Genomic DNA, 23,005 nt, shown 5'->3' on the forward strand with positions numbered 1-23,005 from the left:
CGTGGCGAGACGGTCTCTAACCATTGTTTCCATCAATTTGCCGGCACATGAAGTTAATGATATGGGTCTGAAGCTGTCCGTGCTGATTTGCTTGCCTGGTTTGGGGATGAATGTGACAACTGCTGTTTTCTATTCAGTTGGCAGTGGTTGGCCATCCCCGATCGCGTTAATGTACTGCAATAGATGCTGATAAGAATCGTCTGACAGATTTGCTAACAGTTTTACCGTGATCAGGTCTCGGCTCGGGGCAGGGCCCCTGCGCATTTTTTTCAGTGCTGCTTTCAGATCGCACATTTCAAAAGGGGCATCGAGCTGACTGTTCTCTCTACCTGCGTATTCATATGCGTTCCTGTTGGGATCCGTGGTGCAACATAGGTATCTAGCACACAAATCATCAGCCAGCTGGGAGTTGGTTCCCTGAAAACTGTGCAGGACTCGACGGAGCTGCTTTTGCGCTTCTCCTCGGGTTTGGGCGGGGTCCACGAGAGTTCGAAAAAGGCGCCATGCTTTTATTGTATTCATTTCTTTAGCTATAACATTGCACCGTTCTATCCAATTGGATTCGTTCAGTTGAGCAGCATATTCATCCGCTTGCTTACTCAACTTGGCTATTCTAAGTTTAAGCTTGCGGTTGAATTTGTTTTTCCGACAACGTTTAGTTAAGCTTCTGCGGGCGTCCAAAGGTGGAGCAGGTACTTATCGACGGCGGGGGTGTTTTCCGTTGTCTTTATAGTTTTAAGACACTTGGAATTGGCTGCAAGGAGCTGTTTTGCCCATCCCGTATATCCTCCCGCCCCTGGCACAGAGGGGATCACCTGTGAGCGGAAGGCTGTCCAATATGTCAGCTTAGCTTGGCTCCATGTTCTACGGCCTATGTTGCCGGAGAGTGTGATTCTGAGGAGACAGTGATCACTGCCGAGCGTTTCTTCCAAGTTTTTCCATGTTACGTAGGAAATGTTCTTAGTCAGTGATAGATCCGGGCAAGTATCTCGGTTTACAGAATTCCCGATTCTAGTGGATTTCATTGGATCTGTGAGAAGCGATAGACGAAGAGTGGATATGAGTTCTGCCAATTTCCGTCCCTTGGGCACTTCGCGGGTGTAACCCTAATGATAGCTGGGGGCGGTAAAGTCACCCAAAATCACCAGTGGGTTCTTATCTGCTTCCTTAATCGCTTTATAAAACATTTCGTTGAAGACACATTGCCTAGATTTTGGAGAACTGTATACATTTAGAATGTACAAGCTAGGATCTCGTCTTTTATTGGGAAGGACTTTGACAATTGTGTATTCATGCGCCTCTGACAGATCAAGGTCTATCTGACAAGCGGTATACTCCTTGTGTACGAGAACACAGGTGGACGCACTTCCCTGAAATGAGTTGTAACCAGGCAATTTCGCCTGTAAGCCGGTTTCTTGTAGCGCCAAAACTGCAGGGGTAAAATGTTGATTCTGCAGGAAAAGGTTAAGAGTGGCCCTCTTTTTCCTATCTTTAAACCCCCTGCAGTTCCACTGGAAAATATCGAGTTGCTGTTGTTTGGAGCTTTTATTATTATGTTTAGAATTGCCTGCCATCATGAATTTATTATTGAGGAGGTGTCAATTTCGCCACTGCAGCCAGCGTGGGAGCCTGGAGAGGCGTGGGGGACTCAGTTTGGTTTGTTAACGACTGGGCTATGTTGCTCTCGGATTCAGAATTTGCCAGGTTACGATGAACAATTTTGCGTCGGGGTTGTTCTGTTGTCTTAATGCTAGTTTTGAGTTCGTCCAATTGGGGTGTGAGCCAATTTTGAATGGTTTGTAGTACACTGGCTGTGAGAATTGGCAAAACGCTTTGCTTGAGGTCTTGCATAGCGGCTTGAACTGATAAGTTCAGCTGCTGCGGAATAGTATCTTGTACTGTAACCTTGGTTTGTTCTAGGATCATTTTGCTCTGCTCCTCAAGTTTAGCCTCTAGTCTGCTTAGTCGACCTTCTATGTCGTTCGAAGCACCTACTACAGTTTTAGACACACTAGTGTTACCCGATACAACTGACTGAGTGTCCTGCTCATCGTCCGAGTAGTCGGAGGTGTGCATAGCCACCGGTTCCGACGGTGGTGGAGGAGTAGCAGCCTGCGACGCCTTCAGCGCCCGATTTTCGCGTTCCAGAGTTTCAATGCGTTTTTTCATGGCTTCCAATTGTTTTAAAATTTCAGGATTGAAGGGGGAGGAACTGGTGGTGGTGGGCGACTGAGAGGAGACCCCTACCCAATTGCTCACCTGTTTGGGCGGGTTTGCCAGTGGCGGGAAATCCTCGGCGCCGAAGGTAGACGGCCTCGACTTCTGTCCGGCTGGGGCTTTGATCGGCTTGGGCTTGTTATGCATGGGCTTCGCTTTTTTGTCACCCCTGAGAGCTGCTGAGGGCCCTTCTTGCTTGTTTTTTAGTCCATGTTGCCGCTGTGTTAGAGCGGGCTTCCATGCCTTCCGGAATTTTTCGGTGCACTGCGCTGAGCCGGTGAAATGGTTTTCACCGCATATAAGGATATCGGGCTGACAATCGTGCTTCACTGGGCCCTCCAGAGTGAGTTCCACCTTCGCACCACAGTGAATGCACCGCTGATTGTCCGGATGGGGGCACGCATCCGGTCTGTGGCCCACCGTGCCACACCGGTAACATGCCGGAACCGTTTTCTTCTAGTAGCGCACTGGCACGTTTTCACAACAGTAGTGAATGAATCTTGGAACGCGGCGTCCTTTGAATGTCCCCACTGCAACATTGGATGTTCCGAGTTTCCACACATACAAAATTTCGCCGTCGATCCACTCGAGCTTACGTCGAAGGGATTCCGAAGATTCATTGTCTACGACGGTGACGACACCCTTGCAGGTTTCTCCGGCTGATTTCAAATGTCCTTAAAAGGGTACCTGGCGGTCCCCGATCGTCAGCGTGATATCCCCAGGGAGCTTCGAGGCCAGGCTTTCTGTTTTCACACCTACAACAACGATGTTTTGGTCCCACACCGGCCACACGGAGATACAAGCGTTCGTGGTGCTGCCAGTGAAGCGTTGCACTGCTGTGCCAATCCTGCCTGGGCCGAACGCAGCGAGCAGATCCATGGTTATTTTTGGTTTAAGCACAATAACCAACTCGTCTGACCGGATTCGAGGCGTGTGTGTTGGCTTCCACGTCGCCAGCTTCCGCGGGGACTCAACGCAAGCTGCGGGTGTTGATCCTGTTTTGCGAGCCTGTGGCTGGGCGGCGGCCGTCGAGCCTCGGGGCTTCATTTTAGCGAGCTTTTCTTGCAGTTGGCGAACCATGATCTGAAGATATTCGTCTTCACCTGGTATGGGGTCTTCCCGTGTTTCTGCCACCTCGATGTCAACCCACTGCATCGTGCTGGGGTCGTAGCCTGTCTTCGTGGACGCTGCCATGGCTAGGGAGCCCGGGCGTAAGCCTCGTCGGCGTTAGGCTTAGCCGGACTCGGGCGTCGCGTGGTGTTCAACCAGTCGTAGATTGGCGGAAAATGGGCCTACCTGGATAAAATAGGTATCCAGAGGTTCCTGATGGCTTCGCCAAAACGCTGAAACCAGTTTCTGGTAGATATTTGCCAAACGTTCACAACATTTGTCGATTTCCGACGGAGCCGACGTGGCATGCGTCTCACGCGCGCGCTGAAACGCCGCGTCTCTCACAATTGCGGGAGCACCGTGTCTTAAAACGATGGCTTCGATGAAAAATTGTGCCGCTTCAGCTGCCGTTGCGCGTGGCAGAGCGCCTGTCTCCGCGTATCGGGTCAGGTAATTTGTGGCGACCATTATCCACCTGTTTCTAGGGGCAGACTTCGACAAGGGGCCCAGAAAATCCATGCCGATTTGTGTGAACGGTGTCACCAGCACTCGGACAGGCTTCAGCAGGCCGGCTGGTTTGATGGATGGTGTCTTGCGACACTGGCAATCTAGACATGCCTGCACGTAAGTTTTGAAAACTCCGGCAAGTCTTGGCCAGTAATAGTTTTGCCTTATCCTCGCCAATGTTCTGGCGTAACCCAAGTGACCAGCGGTAGGTTCGTCGTAGCAGGCTTGCAGTACCTTATAGTGAAGCGAAGAAGGAACGACGAGCAAGTAGCTGCTGCTGGTGAATGAAAAGTTCTTCTTATAGAGAACGTCATTTAGCAAGCAGTACGACGGCAGCCCTCTCGCAAATAACTTCGGAACGCTATTCGTTCGCCCTTGTAGGTAATTTATGAGTGGTTTCAGTACAGGTTCGTCACGCTGCTGTTGAGAAAAGGCGGCAGTGTTCACAATTCCCAAAAAAGCCGTGTCGTCGTCATCATCCGGCGATGCCGTCTCAACGGGAGATCAAGAACGACAGTCGGCATCGGTGTGTCAATTTTCCGATTTGTAGGTAACAGTGAATTCAATTGGAGTCTAAGAATCCAGCGTGCAAGACGGCCAGATGGATCTTTAGAGTTTATTAACCAACAGAGCTAGTGGTTATCGCTGATAATGGTGTGTAGGCGGCCGTACAAATGAGTACGAAGCTTCAGGACTGCCCACATCATTGCAAGACATTCTTTCTCCGTCGTAGTATGGTTAGCTTCTGATCGGGACAGTGTCCTACTGGCGTAGGCGATCACCTTTTTCTTGTTGACCTTCGACTGTAAGAGCAAGCACTGCTCCAAGACCCACATTACTTGCGTCTGTATGTAGTATTGCTGGCGCATCTTCATCGAAGTTGGCGAGCACATGTGGTGTTTACATGCGCTGACGAAGCGCGTGAAATACCTGCTGCTGATCTTCGCTCCAGGTGAAGGGGATATTTTCCCGAGTAAGCTGTGTCAATGGTTACGGGATGCGCGAAAAATTGGCAATAAACTGCCGATAATAGGCTTAGAGTCCCAAAACACGTCGTACTGATTTTTTGTCTGAAGGCGTCGGGAAGTTCGCCACGTCGGTCCTCTCACGATCTCTCTCATCCACTTCAATTTCCCAGTAGCCGCTTTTCAAGTCCATGGAACGAAAAGTAGCGTGCGTTTTGTAGTCTATCCAATAAATCATCAATACGCGGCAGAATATTGACGTCTTTCTTTGTGATCTGGTATAGCTTCCAGTAGTCGACGCAGAAGTACAAGCTGCCGTCCTTTTTTTTTTTGACGAGTACTACTGGTGATGCCCAAGGATTTGTTAGATCGCCGAAAAACACTATCTTCCAGCAACGTTTTTACCTTTTTTGAATTGCTTCACGCTCTATTGGGGCGACGCGATAAGGATTTTGCGGGATGGGTCTGGCGTCGTAATCCGTGATGATGCGGTGTTTCGTGAGTGCCGTTTGATGAACTCTTGATGTGGATGACAAGCAGCCGTGGAACTTGTTGATCAGCGTGAGAAGGCAGTTTCGCTCAATGGGAGATAACGTTGGACTAATGTCGACAGATTTCGGTGTAGTGATAGTAGACGCTGCTGCTTCCTCCACGAAATGACAATCTTCTATTTGAGCGAGTTCGTTGAAACAGGCAATGACCGTGCCTTTGACTACGTTTTGGCGTTCTCTGCTAAAATATTTAAACAAGAGTTCAGCGCATCCGTCAATAACAGTGATGACAGCCCTGGCAATAGAAATGCCGCTAGTAAATGCGAGCTCCTTGATGTGTTCAGCGATGCCAGCACCGTTTTGTAAGATGTCGCTGTGCATGGATACGAGGGAGCAACTTCGTGGCGGCAGTATATGACGTCGTCATCGGCAATATGGAAGTGAAGTGGCTGGTGTTCCTCATCAGTAGCAGTGTCTGAGCTTATAGCGAACGTTACGCTTCTGTCGCGGATGTCAATCACAGCCCCGTATTCGCGCAAGAAATCTGTTCCCAATATGACGCTGTTTACAGCACTCGTGAAGAATGACGAGGGTGGTGACAACGGTGGAACCAGCGATGAAGAGTCGGGCCGTGCACTTTCCAACTGGTGTCATCAACTGACCTCTTGCAGTTCTTATATTGGGTCCATGCCATGGCATCTTCACCTTCCTTAGACTTTTGGCTAGCTGTAGGCTTAATTATAGAAAAGTGGGAGCCGGTGTGCACAAGAGCCGTCACTTGGTGGCTGTCAATGTGAACGACGAGGTCAGCGCTGATAAAGTAGGTTACGTCGGCAGTTGTCTCATTCGTCGGATTAGTCGTTGCTGTCGTCTTCTTCGGCATCAGTGGCTTCGAGCTGTCATTTGTCTGCAATGGGGGCCGTTCAGAATTTCGATTATTGTTAACCCTACCCCCCGAGGTCGCTGCGTCTAGTTTCCCCATCGCGGGCGTGCCCCTGGTGACGTCGGCAAAACAACGACCAATAGTGGAACTGGCCCGCGCTGAAGATGTAGAAGGTGATCCGGGCATTACTGTATTCTGCGGCAGTGTGTTCACAGGGGCGTCATTTTACATGCGTGGATCATCGTACGTAGCGTAATCAGAGTAGCAAGGAAATCTCGAATACTGGGCATCGCGATAACTGCAAACTCGGTAGACGTGCCCAGCTTAGCCGCAACGAAAACATACCAGTCGACGGTCAGCGGTATGCCACAAATCAGTTTTTCGACGCTGTTGGGTAAGTGGGGACTCACTACTGAGCTACGTTGTGAGACTCGCATATTGGCTATATGGCATTCGTCTTGTCGCAAAAATCGACGAGGTTGGGAAAGTCGTTGGCGCTGAGAGGGGCTGTGTTTGCAGGGTTGGTGGTGGTTCAGTCATTGGAGTCCGCTGAGCTGAAGGCGCGACAACGGGGCATCGTACTGCATCAACATAAGTAAGATGTCGTCGCACATCACCATAGGCGGATGAAGAGAAATCCTGACAGACAACATCCTGGACAACATCGGCGACAAAGGACAATGCCGGCGTCGGTTCGGTTGCTGGAATGAAACCAAGCTGCCGAAGCTCCTCCCTCAAAATCTCCCGGAAGACTTCCCGCAGAGGCCTGTCGTTGTCGGAAAGGCTCGCCGCAGCCGTAACCAAACTACTCCCTCAAAAGTTGACCGGGTTCTGCTGGTGGTACCGTTGCTGTAGGGCCCGTTCAATAGCTGTGGCTTCTTTCGTGAACTCAGAGCTACTGTGGTTGGTGGATTTCTCACAAGCCCAACAGACAGTTGCTTCTTCACGCCTCGCATTAGATACCGCAGCTTCCTGTCTTCCGGCTTCTGGGGATCTGCCCTGCCGAAAAAAAATGGCTCATGTCCTCAGCGAACATGGCAACACTCTCAATTGGTTTTTGAATATGCGAGCTTCCCAGAGACGTTGCGCATTCTCCTTTCCGTCGAGACTAGTAAAGGTGTCAACACGCTGGTTGCGGAAGTATAGCCAAGCTTCTTTCCGTGTTGATGTACCACGTCTGGGCGTTGCCTTTCAGGTAGAACTAAACATTCGCGAGCTTGTATTCTGGTGTTGCCCACTGGTTGTACTTCGCACAGCGTTCGATTTGGTCCAGCCAGTCTTGGGAGCCTTCATAATTCTTACCATGAAAGCAATCAGAAATTATGGGATTCTGTAGTGTCATGCGCACTGGAGCTGCAGTGGCCATAGTGGCTGAAGGAGGCAAGTGATTGCTGGCAGTTTCTCGCAAAGGATTGAGCTCGGGAGCCAAGCCTAGCAGACGGCGACTGAAACGGTGGACTGGGGTGTCGACGCGTATTAGTGATTCCGAGCTCGTATGTCGGGTCCGCGAAGGGGTGCCGAGCTTGAAGACTAGCCAGCACCTCCACCAGTGTGACGACGCGGAATCGACGAGCACAAAAAGCACATCAAACAAATATGCTTTATCGATCACAGGACAAAGACTGCAACGTCTTCTTCGTCTCTGCCCTCGGCCAAGGATACTCATGCTGCTTCGTTATCGCCGCCACTGGCACATACGCGTATATATATATATATATATATATATATATATATATATATATATATATATATATATATATATATGTGTGTGTGTGTGTGTGTGTGTGTGTGTGTGTGTGTGTGTGTGTGTGTGTGTGTGTGTGTGTGTGTGTGTGTGTGTGTGTGTGTGTGTGTGTGTGTGTGTGAAAATGCAAGAAAGAAAGAAAGCACTCCAGTGCGCGCAATAGAACGTGGGACATCTTCGTAGTGAAAGCGAGGCGTTAACAACTTAGCCACCCTGCAGAACGTTCTTTACCGTTCAAACGGCAAGCTATTTATATCTACCACTTTTCCTGCTGTGCTTTCGGCATTACCGAAAAGATGGCTCCAAGAGCGCACGTCGCCACATCGCACAGCGGTGCCCGCTCTAATCTCCTACGCGTACTTTGCCCGGCTTAGAGAAGGGGAGCAACGCTCCCTCGCACGCACTTGGCTGTGTTCCAATTCTTAGAGAGTAGGTACACATTCTGCGCAGACTGCTTAGAAGGCAGCACCAAGCCCTTGTTGTCCGGTAATAGGAACACGTCTGAATTGCTTTTACGCGACGATGCGCCACCTCGTGTCGAAAAGAAAAAGCCAAACAAAGCAAGCGTAAAAGTTCTATTTTCTGCCTTATTTCGTGTAAAATTTTTCAAAAATAAACTTTACGCACATTGAGCCTCAGTGAAAGCGTCTGCTTCGGTGCAGACGACCATTCCGGTGAGATCTGATCTACCTGAGTGATTCGCTGAGCTGCCATCTTGTTTAGACAGCAAAGTAGCCTGCATCGTGTTTGCCTACGATTCGGTCTTCTCGGAGCTGTCTATGTTGCCGGGTACGTGAGAATTGGAATGAGACCTAAGATTGCCGCCTTTCTAGCTGTGTATTCAGCCGTCTATGGTGAATATTGGAATGCACCCCTAATCTCGCGGTGGCGAGGAGAAGAGGATCGTACGCCTTGGCTGGCCTCGGGCTTTACGTGGAACAATTCTGCTGTAGTTACCGGGCGCAAAAATGTGTCGGCAATCATTGCAGTTTCCCTTCGCGAAAAGCGCGCGCTTTTTAGACTCAGCGAAGTAACAAATGAGACGCTTATTCGCTTGCATCCGTAGTTGTGAGTACGTTCCGTGCGTAATTCGTGCGCGAGAAACGCGGGGCACGTTTTGATCTGCTTTTCATTCCGCGCGTGACCTTATAATTTGTTGCTATCGCGTTCATTGCTTCACCTTTGCGTCAAAGCTGTGACTTTTTTTATTTGTGCCACAAAAAGCCTCTGACATTTTCGTTATGCAGATCATCCCATCTGAAGAAAGCCAAGAAAGTGCAGTCGAGTGGCCAGGATTCCAAGGCTGAAGAACACCAGTGCGGCTTTTGCAAAAAGATGTTGCGCAGCAAGAGAGCCATGAAGAGACACCAGCTCACGCACACCGGAGAGAAACGGTACTCGTGCTCGGAGTGTGGCAACAAGTTCGTTCGTAAGGAGAACATGAAGCGCCACAAGCGAATGCACACCGGCGAGTGGCCGTTCGAGTGCGACCTGTGCAGCCAGAGGTTCACTCGCAACGCCGTGCTGGCGAACCACAGGCGCCGCCACACCGGAGAGAGGCCCTACTCTTGCTCGCTGTGTCCGGCCACGTTCGGCACCAGGTTCGCGATGACGACGCACACGGCGGGCCACAAGCGCAAGGCTCCCTACGAGTGCCTCATGTGCGGCATGAAGTTCGTCTCGGGCAAAAAGTTCGACAGTCACGTGCGCAACCACTCGGCGAAGAGGCCGTACGTGTGTCACCTGTGCTCAACCGACTTCATTCAAAAGTACCAACTACGCGTTCATCTCGCCAAGCACTCTGGCGAGAAGCCCCATCAGTGCAACGTGTGCCACAGGGCGTTCTCGAGGCGTGTGTCCTTCGTAAATCACAAGAGCGCCAAGCACAATGCTGGGGAAGATTGACTGAAGAAGTGGCAGATGCATCTGTCTCCTTACTGGCATTGAAAGCGAAAGCATGGTGTTGCTTGATGTTAGGATTCATTGAGTCCATGCTATTTCAATTTGCATTAAAGTGACTTACTATACGACTTCATGACGTAATCGCATGGTCACGTGTGTTATTTTCTTGCGATGGGGTGGTAACCTTAAAGTACGCTTGACGAACACTGCATGTTCTCGATTCATGAGGAATATACATTTAATGCGTTCTTCGGGTAGTTGGTGCGCTGTCGGAGAAATATTGGAGGCACAAAGTAACGAGCACAAGAAACGACAGGACTAGCGCCAACTAACAACGGATATGTTGGAAATAACTTTGCATCTTAGGTAACTTTAAACCCATGTGCATGTCACATGGGTAATCACTGTTACAAATTGACAAACAACCTCAAGTTATCAAGAGTTGTGTAAAAGTGCAATTTGCTGCTATAAACATTGATAGATGACACACTGACGCACAGCAATATATAACCACAAATTGCACTTCTTAGAGCAGTCTTAATAACTGAAGAACGCCTGTCAGTCTGTAACGGTGATTACCCATGTGACTCGCGTTTGAAGTCACCTGGGATGCAAGGTTATTTCCAACAAATCCGTTGTTAGTCGGCGTCACTACTATCGTTTCTTGTCCTCGTTCGCCCCGCCGTGGTGGTCTAGTCGCTAAAGTACTAGGCTGCTGACCCGCAAGTCGTGGGAGCGAATTCCGGCTGCGGTGGCTGCATTTCCAAAGGAGGTGGAAACGTTGTAGGCCCATGTGCTCAGATTTCGGTGCACGTTAAAGAACCCCAGGTGGTCTAAATTTCCGGAGTCCTCCACTACAACGTCTCTCATAATCATAAGGTGGTTTTATCACGTTAAACCCCACATATCATCTTTTCCTCATTCATTTATACCGTCAATATTTATTCGACCATGTACCAGCTAGTCCAAGAACCCATTTTAGTCGCTTAAACTAAATGTCATGCAACTTTAGAATGGTGACCATGACCACCTTTTAGAATACAACGCAGTCTGATAAAGTTAGATCACCACTTGGTACACGAGAAATCTACATTTAAGGCCATGACACGTATGCGCTGTACAGTGCCGCGCTATCCTGCGCCATGGCTTTGGCATATGGATGCGGGTTTCCCAGGGACACGCCCGCCTGTCTGTTACACAACTTCATCCGCGCCAGCACTGTTGCGTTGTAGAAAGTAGGCGGCTGCACAGTTCGTATGTGGGGACGTATACGATTACGGCTGAGGAAGGAACAGCTGGATAGAATTTGATGAGGTTGGGCGAGAATTTCCAAGTGGCTGAAGAAGACTGGTAAGCTTCCATTGATGGTTTTGCTGAACAGTGTCGGTATGGTCAATATAGCATTCTTCAGACGATAATTATAGCGCGAGAACAGAACAACGACAAAGGGACAAGAAGGAGTTGTCGTCACTCTGTTCTCACGCTATAACTATCTTCATGTCATCCCAACTAGCCCAAAACCGCCACACTTCTAATTTACTTCGAAGATTGCTAGACAAGGGCTAACACAAATTTTGCCTTGTATACACGGATTGATTGATTGATTTGTGGGTTTTAACGTCCCAAAACCACCATATGATTATGAGAGACGCCGTAGTGGAGGGCTCCGGAAATTTTGACCACCTGGGGTTCTTTAACGTGCACCCAAATCTGAGTACATGCCCGGTCGGGTAGCCGTGATCGTATAGTGGTTAGTACCTTGCGTTGTGTTGTATACACGGACACCACGGTGAAATGTTGGGTGAGTTGATGTCTGTTCACCGAAACGTGTGCGTGCATACATGAAGCTGAGCACGAAACTTAGGCTGCGGTAAAGTCAGGTGAGAAGATCTTGCGGCAATCAGTCATAACGCTGTTCTAATAATCGTAATGCGAGAAATGACACAATAGACGCACAGAACCGCATAACACAGCTGCTTGAGGACACACAGTTTGTCTGGGTCCTTTGTGTTTTTTCTCACTACATTGTGATTATTAGCAAGCACCACTGCAACTAGCTCAAGAACAAGTCATTCTGCAATGCTGCATGCCCCAGATACGCTGTAAACTTGAGTTTATTCATTCATTTATTTATTCATATACTCTAAGGCCCCATGTGGTCATTACATACGAGGGGGGGGGGGTTAATACTTACAATATTGCAGGGTTATGTCTACAAAAGAAATGTTTACACAGAACATGCGAAAGAAATAAAAGTAAAAAGCACAAATTCGCTTCACAGAAAATATGGTGATGCGATGCAGCACTCAGCGAGGCATGAAACAAGGCATATAGTTAAGGTAATATTGGCGCTAGACTAAGCAATAAAAAAGCTACAAAGTATTACACTTCAACATTCGACATCTGCTTTAATCTGCTGACATATGTGTCGTGATTGCATCCCATTGTAACATCGCTTGGCAGTTTATTGTAATGATAAATCACAAAACAATGGTGAGTCACAACAGAGCTTAGTACAGGCAAACATGGGTTGAATTTTGTAAGCATGATCCAGGTGTGGAAAACTGCAATGAGCTGGTTGAATCTGTGAATGTAAGAAGGATGAATCACTGAAGTAAAGCCTGTGGAAATGAGACAGCAGTGCGATAAGCCTACGTTTTTCTTGAACAGGTTATTTCAACTACGTTCTAATAGCTGTTATGCTATATACCCGGGAATATTTTCCTGTGCTAAAGCGGGCTGCTTTGTTTTGAAAGACCTCAAGATTATGAATAAGGTGTTGCTAGTTGGTACGTAAAATAAGGTTGGCGCATTCCATTTTCGAGCGAACTAAAGTTGCGTATGCAAGAAGCTTGGAGGGCTGGTTAGCAGAGTGCAAATTTCATTTAATGAATCCTCGAGCTCTTAAAGCATTACTGGCTATTGCCTCAACGTGAGTATTTTATGAGAGGTTGTGTGCAGGATAAACGCCTAAGTCTTTTATTGTGTGAACATTTTTCACTGGTATATTGTTAATCATGTAAGAATGTCACTCAGGTTTCGTAGTTCTTGTAAATTGAATGTACTTCACTCCGAAAGCATTTATTTTCAATTCCCGTTGACAGCGCCTGTGGGTTATTCGGTGAATGTCAGATCGTGGCATGCTCACATCGATATGGTTAGTAATTTCCTTCTTAATTACACAATCATCTGCAAAGAGTCTGATTGTGATGACAATTGATTAGTTCATTGACCTAAATTACGAATGTGATTGGCCTTAACACAGTACCTCGTGGACCCCTGATTTTACCTTTACTAATGAAGACAAAGTGTTTATAAAGGGGCACTAAAGGCAATTAAGCCGACGCTTATAGTTAAAATAGTGGTCCAGAAACCTACTTTTGCTAGAAAGAAGCGCTTGTTTTACATTAAATCATGTTTTAGCAGTCCGCATAGGGTTAGCGCACTTCAAGTTAGCTTAAGTAGGTTGAGTGTAGCTACTGCTTATTTTAACTATTGTATAATTGTCGACTTTGAGTATCTATGGCGTTTATGTCTTCGATTACATTTATATCAATGAATGTTCACTAAACTGCCATGTATTTGCCGAATACTGTTTAGATACTTCATTATTTCATTTTTTCAATAATGGCGATTTCCTTGGGGAGAACTGGAGCAGGGGCTTGGTGTAGAGAGAAAAGGAGCAGAGCTATGCGGCTGGGGTATACTCAATCCGTCCGTAGCATAGGCGTGCGCAGGGTCCCCCTTCAGAGGGGGGGGGGGGGGCTAAGCCTATGTATGGAGCTGCTTGGATGCAAAACGAACACGAAAATAGACAAAGATGGAAGAAGGGATGACATCGCGCTGAACTCGAAACTAAAAATTATTAGAATGAAGATTCACATACATCAGGCAGAGGAAATAGTTCCATGGCACAGCATGGCGACTGCGCTGCTTTTTGTTGCATTTTCGCACTGTTCTTACATCCAGGCCTGAACCACCAACTAGCTCAACTTTCGCTTCTAGTGCACTATAGAGCTGACTCTGCGCCCCCCTCTTCTTAGGTAACCGAAAGGAGGCGCCCCCACCCCCCGAGTGAACGCCTATGGTCCTTAAAGTTCGGCACGCATCCAAAGAGAATTTGAGGAGAAGAGTTCCAGGAAAAAAAACCATGCCACGTTATCAACACCACCAGTGCTCGACAGTTCTCTACGGGACAGCGGCTAAACACATGCTAAATACGATGTGAAGCTCGCTCGTATACTGTAGTTCACACAAAAAGCATGTACAGAGAAACACAAAACAGGCGCTAACGTGCAAATATGTTGTTTATTCCTCAAAAAGGTAACCATATATATATATATATATATATATATATATATATATATATATATATATATATATATATATATATATATATATATATATATATATATATATATTTAAGGGAAAAGTGTATACTTAAGGGCTCGTTTTTCCGTGTTTTAACCCAATAATAATGAGATCTAACAGGCAGTAATGCCAAGATATGTACAGGGTAAGTTATTAGAACCAATAGAATGTAAATAGGAAGAAAGAAAAGTGGATGAACAAGTAACCAGTCGTGAGCAGGGAATGAACCTACGATCTTCGAATAACGCGTTCGATGCTCTAACCACTGAGCTACCACAGCGGCCTTCCCTACATCCACTTTTTTATGTTTATATGTGAATTTAGAAGTAGAAGTGACAGTCAGCGCCATCTATAATCCAAGCGACGAGTGTGAAAACACTCTTTTATGCACATGTTTGGCGTCACGTAGCACGTGAACTTATTATGAGCGGGCAGCTGATTAATTGTCCCTCGTATACTTCCCCTGTACTTTCCCTGTACATATCTTGGCATTACTGTCTGTTAGATCTCATTATATATATATATATCGCTTTCCAATCACTGTGATCGCACGCAATTTGCAAATTCACATACGGTGAACAGCTAACTCCTTACACACAAGGGCAATCGAATGTTTAGAAATACATTTATCTGCCAGGCTATTAATAATTTCAGCCTCGATTATTTCGCGGGTCAGCTGACCTCTGCTGGTAGCGACAGCTGAACACTTGAAAATTTGGCATGCACAGCAACATTTGGCAGGGACATGGCTACCTTACTCACTCGTATAAACGGCTTCAATATTAATGGGGTCAAACTATGGCTGCCGCCACTATTACCACCACACACACCAGCAGAGGCACTATGAAAACGAATGTAAAGGATACCATGATTAGTGGCTTTTGGCAAATTTTGTCCTGGCGGCGTTCGAGAATAGGTGTTCGTACATATATGCTTCAGTTCCTCGCTCTATATTGTTACGGATAGGACACGAAGCCGTATCGACGAGGCTGTGGATCAGATGTGTTTAAAACCAGCAGTAATGGCGTGACCGGTTCACCAGCAACCGAGCGGAGACCACCCTTCGTTCTCTTCGTCAGGCACACACGCACATCGTCCCACAAAATGTCAACATGCATGTAGCATAAACTCCGGTGGCAGAAGCGCCGTCTCGGCGCATCTCGATGTCAACATCAGCGGGAGAATGGTAAGGCTTTACGCGTGCCACATGTACAATATCGGTGGTCTGCGGGGCAGTTCAAGGCGATGAGGCAGCAGGGGCAATTTCGTATGTCACAGGAGTAATTTCACGAAGGACTCGATATGGACCTGTGTAGCGGGAAAGAAGTTTTTCCGACAAGCCGACTTGACGGGTCGGGGACCACAGCAGCACCAATGAACCGGGTAACAAGTGCACGTAGCGGTGCCGTTGATTGTACGAACGCAGCTGGTTCTCTTGAGAGGCCAGGAAGCGAGCGCGGGTGATTTCGCGTGCGTGGGCAGCCCGAGTGATAGCGTCGAAGGCATATTCACTGGTCGGTGTCGTGGTAGACGGAATGACTGTATCTATGGGTAATGTAGGTTCTCGGCCGAACAACAGAAAAAATAGGGAGTAAGCGGCAGTGTCATGGCGAGAAGAATTGTAGGCAAGTGTGACGTGCGGCAACGCGAGGTCCCAGTCGGTATGGTTGGTAGAAACATACTTACTGAGTATGTGTGCAAGAGTTCGATTATGACGCTCCGTGAGTTCATTCGTTTGCGGGTGGTATGACGTTGTCAGCTTGTGTCTCGTTTGACAGGACTGCAAGATGTCGGCTATCACCTTCGACAAAAAGGTGCGGCCACGGTCTGTAAGCAGCTGCCGTGAGACTGCGTGTTGCAAAATCACGTCCTTGAGGAGGAAGTCGGCGACATCTGTGGTGCAGCTTGTTGGAAGAGCTCGTGTAATGGCATAACCCGTGGCGTAGTCGGAGACCACGGCTATGCACTTGTTACCCGAGGAAGACAAGGGGAAAAGGCCAAGCAGGTCCAAGCCAACGCGGAAGAACGGTTCTGACGGAATGTCAAGTGGTTGAAGGCATCCGGCGGGAAGTGTCGCTGGTGTTTTGCGGCGCTGGCATTTCTCACAAGCCGCAACGTATCTTCTGACTGAGCGTGCAAGCCCTGGCCAAAAGATGCGTCGGCGTATTCGGTCGTAAGTGCGTAAAACACCACGATGACCAGCGGTCGGAAGGTCATGAAGTTCATGTAGAACTTCTGAGCAAAGGTGTTTCGGAATGACAAGCAGCAGGGCCGGTCCATCCGGCTCAAACCTTTGGCGTTATGATACACCATTGTGGAGCACGAATGAGCGATGGGACTGATTGGAAGATGGTGATTCGAGGCGCTCAATGATAGCACGCAAGGACGCATCATGGCGCTGCTCGTCACCAATGCATGTCATTTTCGAAAGGAAAAAGACGCAAGGCTCGGTGTCGGTGTCAGGCATAGTGATCGACTCACAACCGGGCAGCGGGACAGGCAGTCTGCGTTCTGGTGTAGGTGTCCGGACTTGTACGTCAACGTGTAAGTATACTCTTTCTGTCACAGAGCCCAGCGCCCGAGCCCGCCAGTAGGATCCTTCAGTGACAAAAGCCAACATAGCGCATGTTGGTGCGTTATTACAGAGAAACTCGTGGTATATAAATATGGGTGGAACTTTGTGTCTACCCAAACAAGAGCAAGACATTCACGCTCTGTTATTGAATAGTTGCGCTCAGCAGCTGTGAGAAGGCGGCTAGCGTAAGCGATGACTCGGTCGTATTCCCGCTGGCGTTTGGCTAGGACGGCTCCATTCCCGTGACCACTCGCATTGGTTCTGACTTCTGTCGGAGCAGACGGGTCAAAGTGGGCCAATATAGGTGGAGTAGTGAGGAGGGTGATGAGTTGAGAAAAAGCGGCAGCTTGAGCGGCACCCCACGTAAAGGTCGCGTCTTTTTTCTGAAGGTCGGTGAGTGGTCGAGCGATCGTTGCAAAATCTTTGACGAACCTTCTAAAATAGGAACAAAGTCCCACAAAGCTCCGGACGTCCTCGACAGACTGCGGTACAGGAAAGCTCGTGACGGCACGAATTTTTTCCGGGTCAGGCTGCACACCTGATGCGTCGACAAGGTGGCCCAACACCGTAATCTGCTGGCGGCCGAAACGATATTTCGACGAGTTTAGTTGAAGGCCAGCATTGCGGAAGAAGTCGAAAATCGCTTACACACGCTGGAGGTCTGTCTCAAATGTAGACTAATATACAAGGACATCATCCAGGCAACACAGGCATGTTGAACACTTAAAACCCTTGAAATAGCGAGTCCATCATACGCTCAAACGCATCTAAGGTGTTGCAAAGCCCAAACGGCATCACCTTAAATTTGTATAGGCCGTTGGGAGTTACAAACGCAGACTTTTCTTGGTCTTTCTCATCCACCGCAATCAGCCAATAGCTTGAACGTAGGTCAATTGAAGAAAAGTATCACACGCCATGAAGATAATCGAAGGCGCCATCGATTCGGGGCAAAGGATAAACGTCTTTTTTCGTGATTTGATTAAGATGGCGGTAATCGGCGCAGAAGCATCATGTGTGATCTTACTTTTTAATGAGCACAACAGGAGATGCCCAAGGGCTCGAGGAGGGTTCAATAATTCCTTTGGCTAGCATCTTGTTGACTTCTTCTTGAATTACCTTACGCTCCGTGGAAGACACCCGGTATGGTCGCCGATGAATGGGAGGAGAATCAGCTGTATTAATGCGGTGCTTCACGAGGGAAGTCTGACCGAGTGGACTGCTGTCGATGTCAAATATGTCGCGGTAGGAAGCCCGAAGGCGGAATAGGGAGTCGGACTGCTAAAGTTTGAATTTCGGGTCGATCAAGGGGCGCAAAGCCGCATCGAGGGATGTGGCATCCTGCGGGCGACATGGAAGATCGGAGCATGAGTCTACCGCAAAAGCGGTGACGTGGGCGTCTATTAAGGGTCGAAGCGCGGCGACTGAAATTTCATGTGGTAGTACTTGCTGCGTGAAACCAAAATTGATAATTGGCAGACATGTTCGGTGAGAGGCCATGGTTACGACGGAGTGTGGCACAGTGATGTCGTGCGCCAGGAAAACATCAGGAATAGGCTTGACTACATAATCACCGTCAACAACGGGTGAACTTGTGGCCAATTCAATGAGTTCGATGGCTTTTGGCGGTGTCCGACTGAAGTCTCTGGTACAGAGGCTTTTCGGCAGCTAGGGGCGAGAATCTGGAAAAAGAGAAAGTTCTAAACAGAGACTGCCGGCGGAACAGGCAATCAGGGCAGAATGCGTCGATAAGAAGTCCATGCCGAAGATGAGGTCATCAGGGCAATTGTCGAGCACGGTAAATAAAACAGGAACATGGCGGCCGGCAAAGGTAATACGTGCGGTACACATTCCAATGACGGCCACAGTTCCACCATCGGCGACACGGACGGCTTGTGTCGCGGCAGGCGTCAGTACTTCTTTGAGGCGGCGACAAGACGAGCACTCATTATAGACAGCTGAGCTCCAGTGTCAACTAAAGCCGTCAAAGAAAGACCGTCCACACGCACTTTCAGCAAGTTCTTATTTGTAAGGAGCATCAACGGAGGATTCGGGTCACTCACACTTGATGCATACTACCTCTAGGAGCTGCTAATCTAGTTTTCAGTCCGGGAAGATCCATAGTTATTCGGCGATGGATAGCGGCGGGGTTGGGGCTATGGAGAACGGCGGCGTTGCAGTGACGGTGAACGAGCGGTAGAGCGGCTGTCATGTGCGTCGGAAGCAGAATACTCACGGCTGGGCGAATACCGACGGGGGTCCGCGTATGGCCGAGGAGAAGAAGAAAATTGGCTTCATCGGTGGGGCATCCAAGTGATGCGACAGTAGCGAAAGACATGGCCAACTCGGTGACAGCGGAAGCAGATTGTTTTGTCGTCTGCTGTTCTTCATTCTGTCGGATTGCGGGATGGCGGAAGAAAATGTGAGTCATGGCGCGGTGCACTTATTGTCATCGGTCTAGGAGGTGGGTCGGGAGACGGAGCAGGCCACAGGAAAACCGAGGTTTGCAATTTCTTGCCTCACGACGGATCGAATAATAGAGACCGCCGAAGGCGTTTGTGCGGCGCTATGGTCGAGTGGAAGTGAAGAAAATGGCGCCGGACTTGACGCCTCAAGCTACTGTCGAACTATACGTGTCACGTTCTCCTGCATAGGTGGTGCGGCACTGAGATCGGTGCAGGTAGATGTAACAGCCGTGTTTGGTAGCAGCGTGAATTGAGGCAGGACACGGCGGCTTTTGGCCCTTTCGAAGCGGCGGCATTGTTTAATAATCACATCGACGGTCGTGACGTTAGTGTACACGAGCAAGTTGAAGGCGTCGTCCGCAATGCCCTTGAGTATGTGACCCACCTTGTCACTCTCTGTAAATTCTTCGTCCTCTTTCCGGCACAACGCGAGCACGTTTTGTATGTAATTTACATACGACTCAGTTGAGGACTGCACACAAGTGGCGAGTTCTTTTCGCGCTTCCACTTGGTGACCGTATGGGTCCCCAAAGATGTCGCGTAGTCGCTCCTTGAAGATATCACAGCTGGTGATCCATGTCTGATGGGCGTCGAACCAAACACAGGGGGTGCCGTCCAAGTATCAGATTACGTTAGCGAGCATCATGGGTCCCATCAGTGTGTCTGGCTAACACACTCGTACATCCGGAGCAAGTAGTCAACGTCAAGCCCAGGTTGTGCGGAGAACGTACCGGGATCACGCGGGTAGGACATCGTCAGGTATATAGTGGCTGCAGCTACAGATAGAATAGAGTCGCTGACGGGTTGTTGTCATTGGTAGCCATGGCCGGAGAAAGAACGGTGCGGCCACTGCGAACCTTCGTGGTGAGGACGGGGAATGTTTCACCTCCACCAAATATGTTACGGATAAGACGCGACGCCTTATCGACGAGGCTGTAGTTGAGATGTACTTAGAACCAGCAGTAATGGCGTGACCGGTTCACCACCGTTTGAGTGGAGACGGAGATCGCCCTTCGTCCTCTTCGTCGGGCGCACACGTACATCGTCTCACAAAATGTTAACATGCATGTATCAATATTTTCTCACTTGCTGAAGCTCAGTTCTCAGTGGGGATGCCATGAATGTGATCGCCTTGCGGTCATATTTGCCATTACAGCTCTAGTATCTTTGTCTTAGTGTTATTGTGCACAAGGCCCACCACTGGAGACATGAGGTGCTGTAGTAGCTGTGACGTGACAAGTTGAATCACGTGGTGCCACCTAGCTTTACGGAACCTTGCTTCAGCGAACCGAAGCCGGTGGCCCGAGCACTTCCTTCTTCGAGCTTCCCACTTCATACGCAGCGGTGGTCGTCAGGACATGGACGAGTGCAACGAGGTTCACAGCCTGGAGGAGGTGGCGATCACATAGGCTGTCTCCGACTCCCCATGCACTACCATGCTGTGCGACTCTACAACGACAGTGAAGAGCTACGCCAAGGGTAGGGTATGCGGTGAGGCCACTCCCATACTGCCCAAGCTTGAAAACACCATGGAGCTGCGGTGATGAATGGGTTTCCGGCCCACGTATAACGTGCGTATATCAAAACATATACAGTAAAACATCATTGTTGCCCCAATACCCCGCAACACTCACCCTGTATACAATGACAGATGTCGTCGGCAAGGGCGACGGCTCTACTGAAGCAACCGGGAAAAGGTTGCGTGAATGCAAGTATCGTTGACGCTGAAGCATATCGAGACGGCAAGAAGTTCGCAGTGGTGGTCGTGAATCAGACGGGCTCGACTACGAACTGCTCCACGGTACGCACAACGAACCCCCAAGTGGCCGAACAAGTGGCCATCGCACTCCCTCTACTAAATGATCGGTGCGAAGAGGTGTACAGCGACTCCAAATCCGCAGTCAGAGCCTTTCAAAAGGGCCGCATATCAACACAGGCAGCCCGGATTTTAAACAGCTCAACCAGCGATACGATTGTCCCTCACACCATACATTGGTTCCCCGTGCATGTCGGCTCCGTAAACGGCGTTGCACTGAACCCGAACGAGTAGGCCCACACAGCAGCGCGCGCGCTCACTGACCGCACTGCTCTCGACCTGGGTGACAGCTCCAGTGCCGACGACGTGGGACACAAAGACACACCTACTACACACAACGAGATTACCAAGTATTACTACACGGCGAGGCGGGCATTCCCAATGCCACATTCAAAAACTCAATGGAGGACAGGTCGTCTCGTTGTGCTTACTTCAAACCCATTTGTACCCGTCATTAGCACACCTAAATGCAATTTATCCTCACAAATTCCATGACGCCACCTGCGCCGCTTCTGGGCAGACTGCTACATTAGCACACATACTCTAGGAGTGCGGGTCGCTTGGACCGACTTATAGCAAACCCGAGTGGGATGCGCTTCTGCACAGCCCAGAACTTCAGGACCAAATCCTGGCCGTCCAGTGTGCCCGCGACAGGGCCGTCAGGCTAGACCTGCCAGTTCCCCCGTAGTAGTAGCCGGGTGACGCGTGGCAACCTCAGCGTCTGCATTGTACTATGGTGGCTTCTAGCCATCATAACTGCACCACAATAAAGTTGTTCCCTCTCACTCACCCACTCAGCCTACGTGGGTTGTGACGGGTCTGAACGCGGGAACGCAAACCACAACGACACTGCCAACACGGCCACGTGAGGACTAACTAACCACGCAGCTGAAAACACAAACTGACTCGGCTGACTCCCTGTCGCGGTATAGAGTGCCAAGGGCATGATCGCCACTTTAAAGGAAATAGTGAAATGGTACAGACTGCAGACATAGAGGGGAGAGCACAGAAGAACACAGGGACTAAGAGACTCTGTGTCCTGCACACACAGCGACCTGCACGAGAGCCTGCACTGACGCTAATGAGATAAAAAAAAGCCATGCTATTTGGCGCAGAGAGCCTAAGAATAAGCAAGGCGAATACGATGCAAGAGACACGACATTAATAACGTGCATCGCCTATCACATACGTCATGAAACTCTTCCTGCCGGTCCCGTGTGGCACATAACACGGTACGTGGCATACAGGCAGGTTTCAAAAGTGATTCAATCTCCATTTTAACGCAGGGTCGGTGAGAAAATATTAAAATCCAACCAGAAAACCATAAAGTTAAAGAGCCCGTGTGGCAGAACACATGACCCCAGCAGTGGCAGCGTAGTCAATGAGTGAAATATACCGATCAAAGCAAAGACAAAAAAGTGCATTTCCCTTATGCGTCAACGTGATAGCGATATCCTGTCCCTAGTGCGTATTTGAAGCACTTAGTGCTCACTTTTTACTCATATTACTCGAAAAGTTTAAATTGTGGATTACTGCAATGTTATACATGAAGTTGACAGTGTCTTGTGTCACTGAAGCTTTCGCTGCATTTTGTAAAATGGGAGCATGCTTTAAACCGCAAGCAATTATGCGCGTGAAATCTTTTCGTACTTTGTATGCACCCACTGCGTAGTCTTAAGGGAATACGCACAGCAACGCGTGCCTTTTGTAATAAGTGGCCGACTTTCAACCATGAAGTCATTGTGATAATGACATCCTCTGATGCCCGATGGCAATGTACCACGCAATATTACTGCGGTATTGCATGTTGTATTGTGAAGCCTATAACGTAGGACGCGTGTGTTTGCAAAGCATGAACTTTTTTTTGAAAGAATGAAGTTATTTTCATTGTGTTTCCATGCAGAGACATGACTGCGTGGTAGAACGTGCGCTTGCCACGAAGACGGCCAAGGCTCAATCCTC

At 48.8% G+C, this 23,005-nt stretch overlaps 1 protein-coding gene across 1 annotated transcript; it reads left to right on the forward strand.

Annotated features, from left to right (window-relative positions):
- The first annotated feature begins 9,357 nt into the window (after window positions 1-9,357).
- On the forward strand, window positions 9,358-9,822 carry LOC119181549 (uncharacterized). Its single transcript, XM_037432802.2, has one exon. It carries the CDS (start codon window positions 9,358-9,360, stop codon window positions 9,820-9,822), a length of 465 nt encoding a protein of 154 aa, XP_037288699.2.
- The last annotated feature ends 13,183 nt before the right edge of the window (window positions 9,823-23,005 follow it).

Source organism: Rhipicephalus microplus, chromosome 10 (genome assembly GCF_043290135.1).
Source record: "Rhipicephalus microplus isolate Deutch F79 chromosome 10, USDA_Rmic, whole genome shotgun sequence".
NCBI lineage: Eukaryota > Metazoa > Arthropoda > Arachnida > Ixodida > Ixodidae > Rhipicephalus > Rhipicephalus microplus.